The sequence below is a fragment of the Mya arenaria genome, chromosome 13 (genome assembly GCF_026914265.1).
Source record: "Mya arenaria isolate MELC-2E11 chromosome 13, ASM2691426v1".
NCBI lineage: Eukaryota > Metazoa > Mollusca > Bivalvia > Myida > Myidae > Mya > Mya arenaria.
In genome coordinates, this window is record NC_069134.1 from 68,580,534 (window position 1) to 68,595,691 (window position 15,158).

Below are 15,158 nucleotides of genomic sequence, written 5' to 3' on the forward strand. Positions count from 1 at the left end.
GGTGCAGAAAACACAGTATTTCTACCTTCTGAGACGATAGTAGATCGCAGTAAATCTTTTATCACTCACCAATAATTGAATAGTTTCGCGTGTTTAGCTATTAAATAAACGGTTGCAATTTTGCCGTTATCAGAAATGAATAGTTACCATAAGTTAAAGGTGTATCACTCAAAATTTATGTTTGATATACATGTATATGTATTGATTCTGAATAAGAGTGTCACTTTAATTAGTACCCATTTTGAAAATTAACTTAAAATTCTGTGAACATTTCACTGACACGCATACATTCCAAAATATTAAAATGATCTGATAAAATGTAACAAAAACGCAGTCAAAGTTTTTCTGTGACAACGGACTTATAAAGATATGTCAGGGAGTTTAACCCGTCTATATTTCAATGTTATCACCCATCAAGGGGTCTGATAACACGTGATAACATCTCATTACCTTGTGTCATTGTTCATAAATATAGTAAATACAAAGTGATTTGTTTGTACAAATATGTACACGATATTCCTGTTTGGGTAAAATATTCTTTATAAATTTTCTTTCTTCACTTCTATTTTTTGTTTTCCAATTCCATGTCGACAATAATGGAGATTTACATTGAATTGAATTCAACATTTGTATGAACTTAAGCTTATTTATGGATATATAAATGGTAACATAAACATTTGAATTCCATTAAAATAATACTTCATACGTAAAGCAAGATGCCGGATTTTTCGTTTTAATGATGTTGCCCGACGTCAATCGGAAAACCTTGGCCATTTTCCAAACGTCGTTTTACATGGAAAATGGCGGAGGTGTTCAAATTGGCCGCGAAAGATGCAGATATGTACGGTGTTATTACAAACGTAAATGCACCAATTGTACGTTATTGGAACCGAGTTTGATGGGCATAGCGGTGAAAACTTAACGTTAGGTACCATTGTTAGTAAAAGAATTCAGATGCACGGTTTTTATTGAGTCTGAGATTAAAGATCAGGGGCGTATCGATTCTTAGATGATTGGGGAAAAGTGCTAATTGGGGCGCAACCCATAGGGTGCCCTTCCTCCACCGCCGCCCACCGAAACCGGTAACATATTTACGTATGTTTGAAATGGGGTGCTAGAGTCCCCTTCGAAGAAAAACAATGACTACTTTAAGTCTAAGAGTGTTTATTTTCGTACGACTTATCACTTTAATGCATTTTTTTCCTACCATATTGATGTAATTTTCATAATATGTTCCGGTTCCGCTAATGAACATGTTTCGAACTTTGAGATGTTGTTAGTTTTGTTATTTATTTTCATTGAGGTACAGATATTAAATTGCGAATGTATTTAGGTTTCCTTTAGAAAAGAAAGGTTGAAGATTGAATAGCAAGCGAACAATATAATTTAAATTAGGAGACAAATCGTATTACATCTCATTTTGGCGCTGTGACTTTACATTTTTACGGACATTTAAACATTCTCACGGCATACGTTTGTTCAGGTGAATGATCAAGTTACATCTGAATGCAAAATCATTTAACTAGATTGACAAATTGTGTCAAAAGGTTTACCAAAATTGCCCCCTCCGTTTTGGATCTTTTTGTCGGCCGCCGATAACATCAAAGTAAATGCAAAACAGTGATATTTGTCTCTCTTAAAAAGTTTTATATTTCTGTCAATCTTTTTATTTTTGGATAATTTCCATCTATATCCCCATTGTGTATTTGACATTCTGCGGTATTTAAGCTTGATAGTTAAATCGAAAATAGAAACGATCTATATCCGAAACTGAACAACATTTGATAGTGAAATTGATATAATTATTAGCATTATTTTTACAGGCCATCGTTGAAGAGAAAGCTGATAAGTGATAGATACGTCTATATGTTTTTACCGAATTTCGCAATCCTAAGGATTCCGCGGATTCGTACCAGGGGTATAAGTGATGTAAATTGTTGAACCCAGTATAAGGTGTCATACTTAAGGAGAAGACGCTCGATATTATAACATTATAACGATCTTCATATGATACAAGTGGCTATTCTACACGGGTTAAAAGCGCATTTGTGTCACCTATGGTGGGCTTAAGGTCGGTTTTGAATGAGTTTATTGAGCCTTAACGAGCTCTTACTGAGCAAACATCATCCTACGACCGGCCGCTAGTACGAATACCACTGTGGACTAACGAACATGGGTGATATAGTTGGATATACAGAGGAATACTTACTTTTTAAAAGGTATGTTTGTAATATTTTGTTTAAATAACTTGGACTTAAATGATAAAAATATTTAATATTTAATAAACAGTAAAACAAGAGAATCACTTGCAGTTTGGATTCGCCCCTCTGTCACAAATGCTTTTTAAGTTGTTTTAGCATTGATAAACGTTTTACGAAGTCTTTAATTGATTAAAGCCAACCTCTCGACTTTAGTGAGAAAATTTATGTATATCCATTCGTAGAGAAACAAATCATTTGTCGCATTAGACCTCTTGAGTGCTTCTTACTTAAATTATGCCTGTTGACGAAAAGTTTTTTGTTCAAAAGCTATTTCACTGAAATCTGTTAAATATAAAACAACTTGAGTGTTTGCAACATTCCCTGCAAAGTTGAGACATTCCGATAGAATATACTGGGTGAGTACCTAAATCGGAACACTTTCGGCACTATTTTTGAAATATTTTAAGTTAGACTTTCACCACAACTACAAAATTTTCCATCAACATACTAGGATTCAAGACCAATTGGTTGATATAAATGGCATTTTTCAAGATACTACCAATCTGCATGAAAGTACTTTATTATCCGCACAATCAAGGACTGCCATTTTCGTCCTTGGAGTACCTAAATATGGAACAGTTTAATTCGTTTTTTATGTATTCTTTTAAAATTATTGCACCATGTTCTTTTTAAAGTAAATTAATAATTATTATTTCCAGTTTGCTTGTTGTTGTTTTCTCATTTTTGTGAGTAAAATTTGATGATTGCAGTAAAATACAGGCCGTATCAGTATGCTGTGATTGTGACAAGCATGAAGTCTTTCAAGCACGTGCCATGTTTTGACATTTGAACATGAAAAACTTTAAATGATAGCAGTATTTGAAATACTTACTGGATAATTGTTTTCTTTGGAACTTGTATCTAAGGCAAGCGTCTGTATTGATTAAACTCGTAAATAAACTGATCTTGATCGGAAAAAAACACTTTTATAATGAGTGTTCCATAATTAGGTACTGTTCCGATTTAGGTACTCACCCAGTAGTGTAATAAAACCTGTAACTGATCGATGCCTTAGTGATCAAGCGATCGAGACTTCAGGTTACGGGATCGAATCCTGCTGCCAATTCAAACTTTGATTTTCTTTCCCCCTATTTTTCCTTGCATTTAATAACTTCAAAACCGCAGCTTCTTGGCCTTTAAGGAAATGCTTAAAAGTATGGCTTTCCTAAAAATTAATTCATCATATACATAAGTCATCATCACATAAATTGTACAACGAAGTTCCAAACCTCTATAATAAGTGCTTAAAATAGCTGTGTTATTATATTTGTTTATTTCGTTTTTAGTCATGATGTAAGTATGTTGCATTTATGAATACTTGTTCAGCTCATTACACCTGGTAAACTTAGTGAATGAATGAGTTGATACACTTCGTCTCCAAAAACGTCATCCGACGATGTCATTTCTAATAAACCGTCGATGAATTACGAGAGGCTTATCAGTTAATTATTGTTTACATGAATGTATCTTTATGACCTCAATACCAAATTAAATAGGCAGTTCTTATCTATGACATTCTCTATATTTATTGACAATAGACAAACAATATTGACAGATAAACCCATGTGCTATGATACAACGCGATTGCCATGGCAACACAAATATTTGGCATTAGTTTGAATAAGAACAGAACAGAACTTATTAAACTTATACAATATTTATCTTCTTCGTAAATATATAATGCATAAACATAATCACAGTGATACATATTAGAACACGAATGTTAAATGCACAGCTGGTAATACATAATATGAACAATAATACCGAGCCATAGTCTAAGACATGATCAAATTAGGCGAGGAAGTAAAAAAAAAAGAAAACCACAGGATTATATTCCAACATTGATGAGTTAGATTGGTGTGGAATACGAATCGAAATGAAATTATTTTAGAAATTATTTTTAAGATATTACAATGGCGTCAATGAATTTGTCTATATTTAGCAGTTCGGAGAATTAGCTTATTTGAAACAAGAATTCTAATATTACAAGTTCAGGTCAGACTTTAAAACCAATCGAGCAGTATGAATAAATGTTTGTAATTGTGAAACTGAACATCATCGATCATGAATAACTGTCAGACCAGATTCTCTGTGGTCCATTTGTGGAATTATAATTAAGCATTGGATTATATTTAAAATATTGATATTCAAAGATTTCCTTTAAACTAAATATTTGCCATGAATTATGAATTGTCCCGACAATTGTCTCTGCTGGAATGTATCTGTTTTCACTGGAGTCTGTAAGTAGCAAACTATGTAAAAATGACACTGTTTTCAAAATCAATACATACACATTTCTAACAAACATAACTTTTCCGTGATACAGCTTTTAACTAAATAATGCATCTATGGAAAATATCAATTACTGATAACAAGATTGTAACCGTGTTAAATACACGCTAAAAACGCAATAATATTATATGATTGGTGATCGCTGAAAGATTTACTGTGATCTACTATCGTCTCATAAGGGAATAATACCGTATTTTTGCACATTTCTTTCAAATGAAACTCGGTATCCTTCATAAGAACCATTGTTTTCGACTTTTATTCATCCTTTTTGGTATATCAAAGCATTTGTATTAATTGTGGTACATCTTATTTGGGAGTAAGAGTGCACCTTAAAGGCTTTAAGGTATCCGACTCTCAATTATATGTATTTTGGATGCATCGTCATCTCCATACTATGTTGGTATCATTTGTAAGGGTGTTATTTGTAGAGAAAAAATATGTAAACATTATACAAGGAATAATAGTGTAATCAGCTAGCAATACTCTTTCAAATAATACCAACAATATAAGAATCAAAATTTGAAAATTATTATCACCAATGGCATGATAAAAATAGCTTGTTTGTGGATGGGAAATCTTCAATTAATAATTTCACTTATGATTTATTTGATTTGCTTTCTTTGTGTTTTTTTTTCAGAAGGAAATAATAGCTAAACACTGTTTTGAAAATAATTTTGAGTTGATTGTGGACATTGCGTTTTTGGTGAAGTTAAGGCGTGGGAATACCGCTACCAATACTGTATATAGCTACTTTTAAGCCTTAAATGATACACAAGTCTAATGAAAAACTGTCATCTGAAATGTTTCTTATACAATTACATTACTTCTGCTTTTCAACTCGTATTCAATTTCTATTAACGTACATATTTTGGTCCGTCTTTTCTTATCACTGTCGCTTCAATGAAAGTGACTATTTACATTTTCCCTGATAACATCTGTGAGAAAACCGAAATGAAAAAGATACCCGAAATTTACTAAATTTTAAATAAAACTATCTGAGGCTCGAATCTAGTTTTAATTTGCTGTTTTCCACAACTCTGAATGGGTTAAACGAAGCAAATGAACAAGGATTTATTAAATCATATTGATTGAAAACCCGGGTACGACCCATGTAAATTGTTGCCTTTAATAGCCCTGGTATGGGTAAACTACTTCTTAAGTAAACTACATCTTTTTAAAATTTGAAATTACCATCTGTTGATAGTTCAGGTATACAGATGTTTAAAAAAAATCTGCCGAATCCGCCGAAATAATGTTTGTTTATATTTGTATCTTTTAAATGATAAATATCTCCCCGTTCAGAGTTTCTAGCTCAGTTTAATATCTCTGTTCGTTTTGATCCGAAGAAATTATTAAAAAGTATAATCGTTTTCCTTTACTCTGAATTTTCAATAAAATCTGCATGTCATTCATACAATACTGCTGTGTTGGAATATTTACTCAAAATCATGAGTAAACATCTTTTTTGGTGTGGCACTGTTGTGAAATAATCAATCTTCGACTCTTTAGAAATAGGACGTAATATATAGTATGGACCAGGACAGGTTACGGTGTACCGGGGGCGTCAAATTATACAGGGTCTGTGTTAAATACTAGTATTCAGTTAAGGTATTCTGTGTACCATTATGTTAATGTTAGTAGGGTTTGTGAATGATGGAGGGTTATGGGAGGATGCTACACCCTGTACTTTAAAAAAAATACACTTCTGCCCTCATGGAGACCATAATGTCCACCCTTCTGTCTTCAAAGATTAAAATGCTTAAGATAATTAAATATTTCTTTTGATTTGATTTAAACTTGTAATTTAAAAAAATGATTATGAATTCAATCAAAGTTTACATATTGAGCTGTTGAAACCTAAAAGTACATAAAAAGGCACAATTTCTAACATTTTTTAATATAACATTGTTTCATAAATAAATAATTTGTGTTGAAGTTGGACTTCTTTAATTATCACCATAACATTTTTTATAAAATTCTTTATGCTTTAATTATACACTGCCCGATACAATTTGACCTTTTCCTTCAACACCCTGTCCCTTTTCTAAAGCACCCTGCCCTTTTTAAAACCTGGTTAAAACTCTTGTTATCTGCATGGTGACCCCATATTATTTGGATGTCATTTGAAAGGGTCTTATGATAACAAAGGGACTATGTAAAATTATGCCGACAAACTAATAACAAAGACACTTTTTGGCCTCCACAGATTGTAAATAACCTTATATTCTGAATCAGTAGAGTTAATGAACAAATCAAATATAAAATGCAATAATGTTAATGACATCCATAATGTTTTATCGGTCATTTATTATACATATTTGTAATCAGTAATCGACCCCCTTTCAAATGATGCAAACTTATATGGGATGACAAGTCATCGAAACTTAAGATTATTACCAATGGCTTAATAAAATGACAAACAGTCTTAATCGAGTTCGTATAGGATTATAGGATCAAGCCAGAAATAATATTACTAAAAAAATACAAAAAATACAGCCGTTTCCACAAGACAGAAATGGGGAAAACACTATTTTCATTATCATATAATGTGCACGAAACTTTCTTGAACAGGTTTCCCTTCTTTAAAATATAATTAATTACTCTAAAACGGTCTTAAGCCTGGATTTGAAGATTTGTTTGTTTAAAATGTCAAACATACCAATCAATTATATCTCTAAACCTAATGACAGTTTAAAAAAACACCTCTTTACTTACACCTGTGAACACAAATGTTGACATCACAGAATTTATCACTCATACAATTTTAAAAAATTAACTCATTCTATTTTATCTTTGTGCTCATTTTATTAAACGGAACAGACAAAATTGAGCAATTTGAAGTCATTGATTATCTGACACACAACTGTGATTAGTTTGGAACGCAATCGATTGAATCCTACTTAAATCCTGATCTTCGGAATAGATTATTGCAAAACGGTTGCTAAAACGACAAATAAAAAGCGGATTTTGATCATTTTATGGCTCATATCGTCCTGTCATCAAAGAAACATACAAATACCCCTTTGCTTCAATTTAAGGGGTCTCATTAACTTTAGAATTAGCAGGTGCTCTGGTCGACCTTTAAAGTGACTCACCCACAGAGGTTGGGTTTGACAACCATGTTTTCAAACTTAATTATATGCTTTCCTTTAGTTTGTAGAGATTAAGCAGTGAAATATCAATGATATTTTACTATTTCAAACAGTGAAAGAACTTCTTGATATTTTTCACTTTTTCGTCATTTTGGCCCGCTCTTAATTCCAAATCAAACGTCAGCGCGCACAGGGCTATAACAGCATTTTAGTTTTATAATTAAAATAAAAAATGTTCGTTTCAGTGTAAGATCGCAGTTTATTTCACATATCGTTTCGTACTCACTCGGTGGAATATATACGATCTTACACTGTATAACACAAACAATTATCATCTATTTATTGAAATTAAGCGATTTTACTTACTTATATGAACAAACAGGAACTCACAGACATTCATTTAAACATTCATGTTTCTAATCCAAACCTAAAATAAACCAACGTTCAACAGTGCTTTGAACAATTCTCGGTAAAAAAGAGCACTTCCTGTCACAATGAATAAAAAAAATAATAATTTCTGACCGGATATTTGTAGTGGTTTTCACAAGCGATTACAGGGGGAGGGTGGCATCCGGTGCCCCTTCCCAAAATCGTCCAAGTTTACTATTTATCTTAATAAAGGAGAAGAAAGGTAATAGAATATGCCCAGAATGCAATATTTCGGACGAGTAAATTGTAAAAAATACACAATTTTTGTTCATAACGTTGAGCTATATATGCTTAAGTTAAATAAATATTTTGTCCTGTTCTCGGAAGACGTGAGCGATTCCCTTTAAAGCAATGAGTACAACGATTAAGATAATTTCATAATTGTTCAAATTATTTTTTATTATTATAGCAGTATTTATGCGTATTTTTCTTTCTAAAATTAACTCCGAAATCAAAGGTTATTATGATTGCTTTAGAAGTTTTGACAGAGCAGCCAGTGTTAACTTTAATAGTGTAAGATGAGTTTGAAGGAATTTAAGTTGAGCTGGTAGTTTAAGGAAATAAATGAACAATCCCTGGTGAACAACACAATAGCCTCACCTGGTACATGGATGTATTCCTCCAGGTTATTTCTGTTTTCTTTATAGTATCGTGTGTCTAGCGCTGTTAAAGGTGTAATTAAACATTACTCTGATAATTTGGTTTTGGAGACTCGATTGTTACTACAATCATTACATTCTTTGTCAGTGAATGCCGAAATTGTTACGAGCAAAATTTGTACATAAGTTTTAGAAATGTCAACGAAATGGGTAATAGTGTCAATTATTTGTCTTCGGGATTAAAGCTGTGAAAAATATCCAACTTGTGTCCCCGTCATTCGCAAATAATCCCCACTAGTTGGATTTATTCGGCATTACAGAATGGATTAATATGAATTGTATGAAAACAAGCTTTAATAATTCTCCATTCTTAACAAAAGTTATGAAGCTAGTTTAGGTTAATGCCTTCATGGCTGATTACTTAAACTTGAAAATATGTGCTTTAGCGTTTAACAAGAACAAGTTATAGTTCATTAACACGGAATAACCCAAGTATCAAACGCATGTACAATCAGTGAAACCAAGGCTCAATTTATAATAAAAAACATTCTTATTGCTTCAATATTTCGCGATAAAACACACTTAATTAAGGTGCTTTTAAGGTGAAACAATGTGTTTTTGCTTACTTTAATCCTTGAAAGATATGATCACCTAAAAAGGAAAAATTAAGGAAATTTTTGCCGTAAGTAAAAGTGTTTTGAATATTTCATGCCCCGGTACAAGTTAATGTTTTTAATTTGTCTACCATTCATGCTTATTTGCATAAAAATATGTTAATGTTATGTGACATCCAATTTGAGAATAATCGTAATTAGTAGCCGGTGGCTAAAAATCTTAAACGAGACGGACAGAATATGAATAAATTGATATTGTAATGTAAATTACTACTTTGTATACAATGACGGTTTTTATTAGCATTGCAAAACCATTTGCGCCGCAGTCACGACTATTTTATAAAAATAATACCTCAATATGTTCTTATAACCTAAAATATATAATAAGACATTTTACATAAAATATTCTTATTATTATTCTTATTATTCTTATTCTTATTATTCTTCTTCTTCTTCTTCTTCTTCTTCTTATTATTATTATTATTATTTTATTATAATTATTATTATTATTATTATTATTATTATTATTATTATTATTATTATTATTATTTTATTATTATTATTATTATTATTATTATTATTATTATTATTATTATTTTATTATTATTATTATTATTATTATTATTATTATTATTATTATTATTATTATTAGTATCATTATCATAAATTTATTATTATTATTATTTTTATTATTATTATTATTATTTTATTATCATAACTATTTTTTATTTTTATTATTATTATAAACTTTGAAACAAGCAAGCGTATTTACACCAATTATGGACCCAAATAGTTTTTGTTACATTCGTGTCTGACTGTTCACAATGGTATGAAGTCGGTCATAATTTAGACATTTACGATGGTAATTTGTACCTTACGCGCTTGTCAACTAAAACATCATCATTCATCGTGCGTTGAAGGTCCAAAATTGTCAATACCAGCAATATGTAACAACTATCTACTGACATAGCTTTAGCCCTTGTCATTGGTTTAATTCTATCAAAAGATAAATAAGATATAAAATATTGATAAATAGAAAATTGATTAAGTTTATCTAGGATCACAAATCTTGTTAGATCCCTTTAAATTCCTGGACCATTGCAGGGCTTTACACTTATCAATCATTTGTAACCCAAAAATGGGACCTTGCGCTACATTGGTATGTTAACTTCAACTTTTCTGATCTGTAAGGAGGATGTGAATTTATTGACTGACACAAGAATGACTGGTATTTATTTTCGTTAACGTTTTTATACAGCGTATTTTATTGATGACATGGGAAAAAAACGGAATATGTTTCTATTCAAAGTGATGGAGAGGGGTAATTAAATTGTTGAACTTTGGCAAAATAACATTTAAAAATCTAGAAGGTTAAGACACAGTTTAATCTTTAATATTGAAGGTTCGTACGTCAATATTTTTCTGGAGTTAATAACGATGTTTGTTTTTTAACTAGAATAAAAAAAACAGTACAAATGTAATACACAATTTGATTGAAAAAAATAATAATTGTTAATCACATGTTTTCATTTTTACATACCAACGTGGTGGCATTTTTATTTTTTCTGACATTCTCTCATTCTTTTGGTATTTGTCTTACCAGCAGGACTAACGACACATCATGGTATAACTGATATTTATCCTTTGTTTGCAGTTTCGGACCATGATGTCGATATGTAGCAACGCCCTTTTGTCTCGGTAACAACATGAGCGCGGACACTGTGCGGCGGACGCTCCCGTTGGTGATATCAAGCGTCGCGTTCGTGGCCTTTATCGTCGGAAATGCACTTTTCGTCAACTGCCTGTTACGGGAGACGTCACTATGGCCTTGGTTTATGCCGTGTTTGGGCCTCGTGTTGCTGCCGTCCGTCATCCTGCAGTTGACATCCGCTGTCATCCTTCTACTGGACCGCGGCGAGCATATGTCTGCGGCGCAATCCGGTGCGACAGCCGTCATCCATATCCTGCAGCTCGGCTTCCTTTGGCGCCACATCGCCCTCTGGCGGGAGGTGGATCCCAGAACGAGGTCGCGTGACGTTACACACTTACACCATCTTCAGCTACTCTTCACCTTTACCTCCATAATTCCTCTTTTCCTCATCCAAACATTCATCGTCATCGAGCACCAACCAACACACTGGGTTCCCTGGACAGCTCTTGGAATATCATTATTCAGTGCAAGTGTTTACATCGCAGAGTTTCGCCATACTGATACTGAAAAACACAGCGATAATAGCACGTGCTCAGTGACAAATTGTGTTCTAAGAATAGTTTGGCGGCTAGGGGAACTTATCGTCAGGAGCATATCTTTGTCTGTGTTCGCTTCGGTATTCAACTTCTGGATATTTCTTATCCTTGGCCTCCACGCGCTTACGATGGCCGTCTGTCTATGTACACCCGTTATGTACGCGGACCCCGGTGGCTCCCGGAAATCTCGTTGGATGCTTGCTGCCACGTGCACGTACATGTACACGACCGTCTTCGTGAATGTTCGTTCAACTAATTCAAGCTTCCGTTACTGTTTCTTCTACGTCATCATGACGCTGGAAAATGCTGCGTTGACGGCTGTGTGGTATTTTCATTGGGATGTTAACTTTGGAATTATTAGTAAAAACGCCGTTATTATCATTTCCGGAAGTGCCTTGGTTATAAGTTTATGTGCTCTTATCATATACAAAACATGTGCCAAGAAAGATGAAGTGCATCATCTGTACACGGTAGATATGCATGATTCGAGCGAATGTATCAACTGTAAACTAAGTGTGTGTTCAAAACATAGCAAAAAGCTACAGCGGCCCTTTAGCGCCGGCTGGGTCACTCAGTATCAAAAGGCCGCCGCCGACGGAAATTATTACAAAAACATGCTCCATGATTCATATCTTGACTCCGACGTCGTTTCGTCGGCGGACCTTCTAAATTCCTCCGGCGAACACTGTCAGATACGTGATATAGACGTTGAAAGCGTAAGACCGCAGACGGTGGCCATTCAAGGGTCAGGAACGTACACACACAAACGGTTCTTTGACTCGAACTCTAGCATTGCTAATTGTAACGACACGGACTCAATAACAAGCGGAAGTGGCGTCTATGACGAGGACTGGAGGCGCAAGCCGGACATCTTTCTGTCGCGTCTGTCAGCCGCCGATGCCCTCAGTCTTGTGAGCAGCTCGACGCATCTTCTTACAGACAGTTGGGATAGTCTTTTGCAACAAAATACAGCTATTCACGAAGGCTCTAAGCATCCGAAAAAAATAGACATACTAAATTCATTAATCCGAAAAGATCTTGATTCGAGTTTCATATCTGACAGTTACACATCACATCACACATTGGACAGCTACCAACTTCCGGTGACGGTTCTGGCGAAAGAACGAAAACAGCGGGTATGGAAACGCATGAGGTCGAAATCGTATTCCACGGCGTCGGATTCCACGGACTGTACAATTTGCGCGTTCATGCGTCAAAACCCCTCCAGTCCGGAGACCTCACGACGCATGTCACTGACCGAGGGCTCGGTCACCGAGAGCTCCAATGTGGGGTCGCGTCACGGTCGGAGGCGCGACCACAGTGCTTACAAACGTGCCAATAAAACTAAAAGACGCAGTCGCTCTGAGGGCCATGGTCACACTAGTTCTGAGCGGTCATATACTCATAAATACGAGAAACATTCATCCAGACAATCACGAAAACATGCAATTACTTCTACCTCCGAATCGTCAGGCCATTTTTCAAGTTCTGCCTCAGTTAAAAAGTGCAAGAGAACAAATATAAATGCAACAGACCATACTCAGCATTCTTCATTCGCATTAAACAATTTAAATTGTAAATATTCTAAGGAAACCATGCAATTATCAGGTTTCTCTGATCAAAATCATAGAAGGCAGCGGTCGGAAGTAGCCAGTGATTCGGGGGACTCAGCTTTCCCAAGGAACACTCCGGTTTCAGACATGGTAAACCCCGTCCGCTCTAAGAGAACTTCCGGTGTTCCATGTGTCGTCAGTACACGAGTTGCCCCCGCGTTCTCGCATGCTCCGCATTCTAAAATATCAGCAATAACTAAACTTCCTGAATCCATAAAGTCACGGGAGCCTAGAGGTACAGACTTACCGGAATTGGATTGCAACCAAGTATTTCCGGTTTCGCAAGATTCCGGGGTTTCGTGGACAAAGGCGCTGACCGCATACTTAGCGGCCACAAACAATGACATAGAAGGAACGAGCGAATCGTCTTGTGAAATGATTATTTAAAATGAACGTGCTTTCGTGTTAAAACCTAAGAATTTTATTTACATAATCAAATCAAAAACTTAATACAAAACATTTAAAACAATGTCGAATGATTTAGAAAAAAAGAAACACTGACATATTTTATTACTACTGAGAAAAAGTCATAACATATACCGTAACAATTATTATCAGTTAACATATTTTAGTGTTAAGATATTTTATTTTATTTTATTTTAATGGTCAGTATAGTAAATTTCGATATTATTTTATATTTCCTTATAGCCACACCCTATTGAATTTGACTGTAATATTGCGCTATTTGTTTTAACGAGGAAGTTTTGTTTTAAAAGTTTATATCTTTGAATCGTTACGGGTATCATAAAGATGATCAAATCTATTGTGCCCTTTGTTTGTATTGTCAACAGATTTGTGAACATTGAATCGGGGGCAACCATCCTCATACCATACACTGTTCGTCACTGCGAATATTTTTTTACCCCGAATACAGGTTTTATAACACATAACTTTAATGTAAGACAACCCACGTCATGAAGTTAATTTTGGCCCATCACGTTTATTTATCGTACAATTTGCTGTTTAATGGCCATTGATGATGATGGTGCTGCTGCTGCTGCTGCTGCTGCTGCTGCTGCTGATATGATGATGATGATGATGATGATGATGATGATGATGATGATGATGATGATGATGATGATGATGATGATGATGATGTATAAACGTTGTCATTTAAACGAAATATTGTATGTTTAAACCAAACATTAAGCGATGTAAAATCAAAACCCTGGAAGATCATTAACAGTGGCATTCACAAAAGAATTTATTTTAGTTTGTCACAATAAACATTCATCGCCCCAGTCGTTCAGTACTGTCAGTGTTTTGTTCTGATTTACCCTTAGAGCATGAAGGGAGACAACTATTTAGCGAACACATGTTCTCGCAATGTATTACCCCCCTTACATTAACTTCATTTCGTGAGTGTAAAACAAAACTATAGTTATTGTAATTGACCGCAGTGATTTGGGATGAAGCGTATAGTTGGTCATATCATTAAGGCTGTTCATAAAAGGTCATGCCAGCATTTAGGAACAAACACAACTGATATGTTGTTTTCAGTTTATTGGCAGAAAAGCAAAATAGCATAAAATATACTTAAACATCATGTTATAAGTTTAAAATAGTTCACGTAACAATATCGAACAATACCGTGTCTCTACTGAGTTTTCCACATGATTATAATTGAAATCCATTTTTTTTATTTTACTTTTATTATGACTTTGTAGTGAAGCAGTATTTTTACGTAAACTGGTATTCTAATAACCGATCAAGGGTCTATGCAAGAGGCATCAATCCGTTAATTCGGATTTTTCAAACCGTGCTGTAATGATAGTTACTGCAACCACTAGACCTTAAGCTGCCAATTGACCCCCTCCCCCCTTCCGGGCGGAATTTTGATGGTGATGATTTTCACAAAGCTAAAGCAAAACGCCACAAAATGAGATATGTTCACGCTCTGAGTGAGGGGGCATAAGTGAGTAACGGACATTTAAATTACTTTACCCTAAGTAGTTATTTAAGTCTTTTCTGTACTATTTCTTTCATGTTTAATCCTTTATGAGATAAAAAG

At 34.2% G+C, this 15,158-nt stretch overlaps 1 protein-coding gene across 4 annotated transcripts; it reads left to right on the forward strand.

The window, feature by feature from the left end:
- Positions 1 to 1,820: 1,820 nt before the first annotated feature.
- On the forward strand, positions 1,821 to 14,043 carry LOC128214465 (uncharacterized). Of its 4 annotated transcripts, none has more exons than XM_052920948.1 (2): positions 1,821 to 2,219; positions 10,942 to 14,043. In XM_052920948.1, exon 2 carries the CDS (start codon positions 10,994 to 10,996, stop codon positions 13,532 to 13,534), a length of 2,541 nt encoding a protein of 846 aa, XP_052776908.1. In that variant the 5' UTR covers positions 1,821 to 2,219; positions 10,942 to 10,993; the 3' UTR covers positions 13,535 to 14,043. The 4 variants fall into 4 exon arrangements, with proteins under 4 accessions (XP_052776908.1, XP_052776911.1, XP_052776910.1 ...); XM_052920951.1 differs by lacking the exon at positions 1,821 to 2,219 and adding an exon at positions 8,755 to 8,883; XM_052920950.1 differs by lacking the exon at positions 1,821 to 2,219 and adding an exon at positions 8,901 to 9,011.
- The last annotated feature ends 1,115 nt before the right edge of the window (positions 14,044 to 15,158 follow it).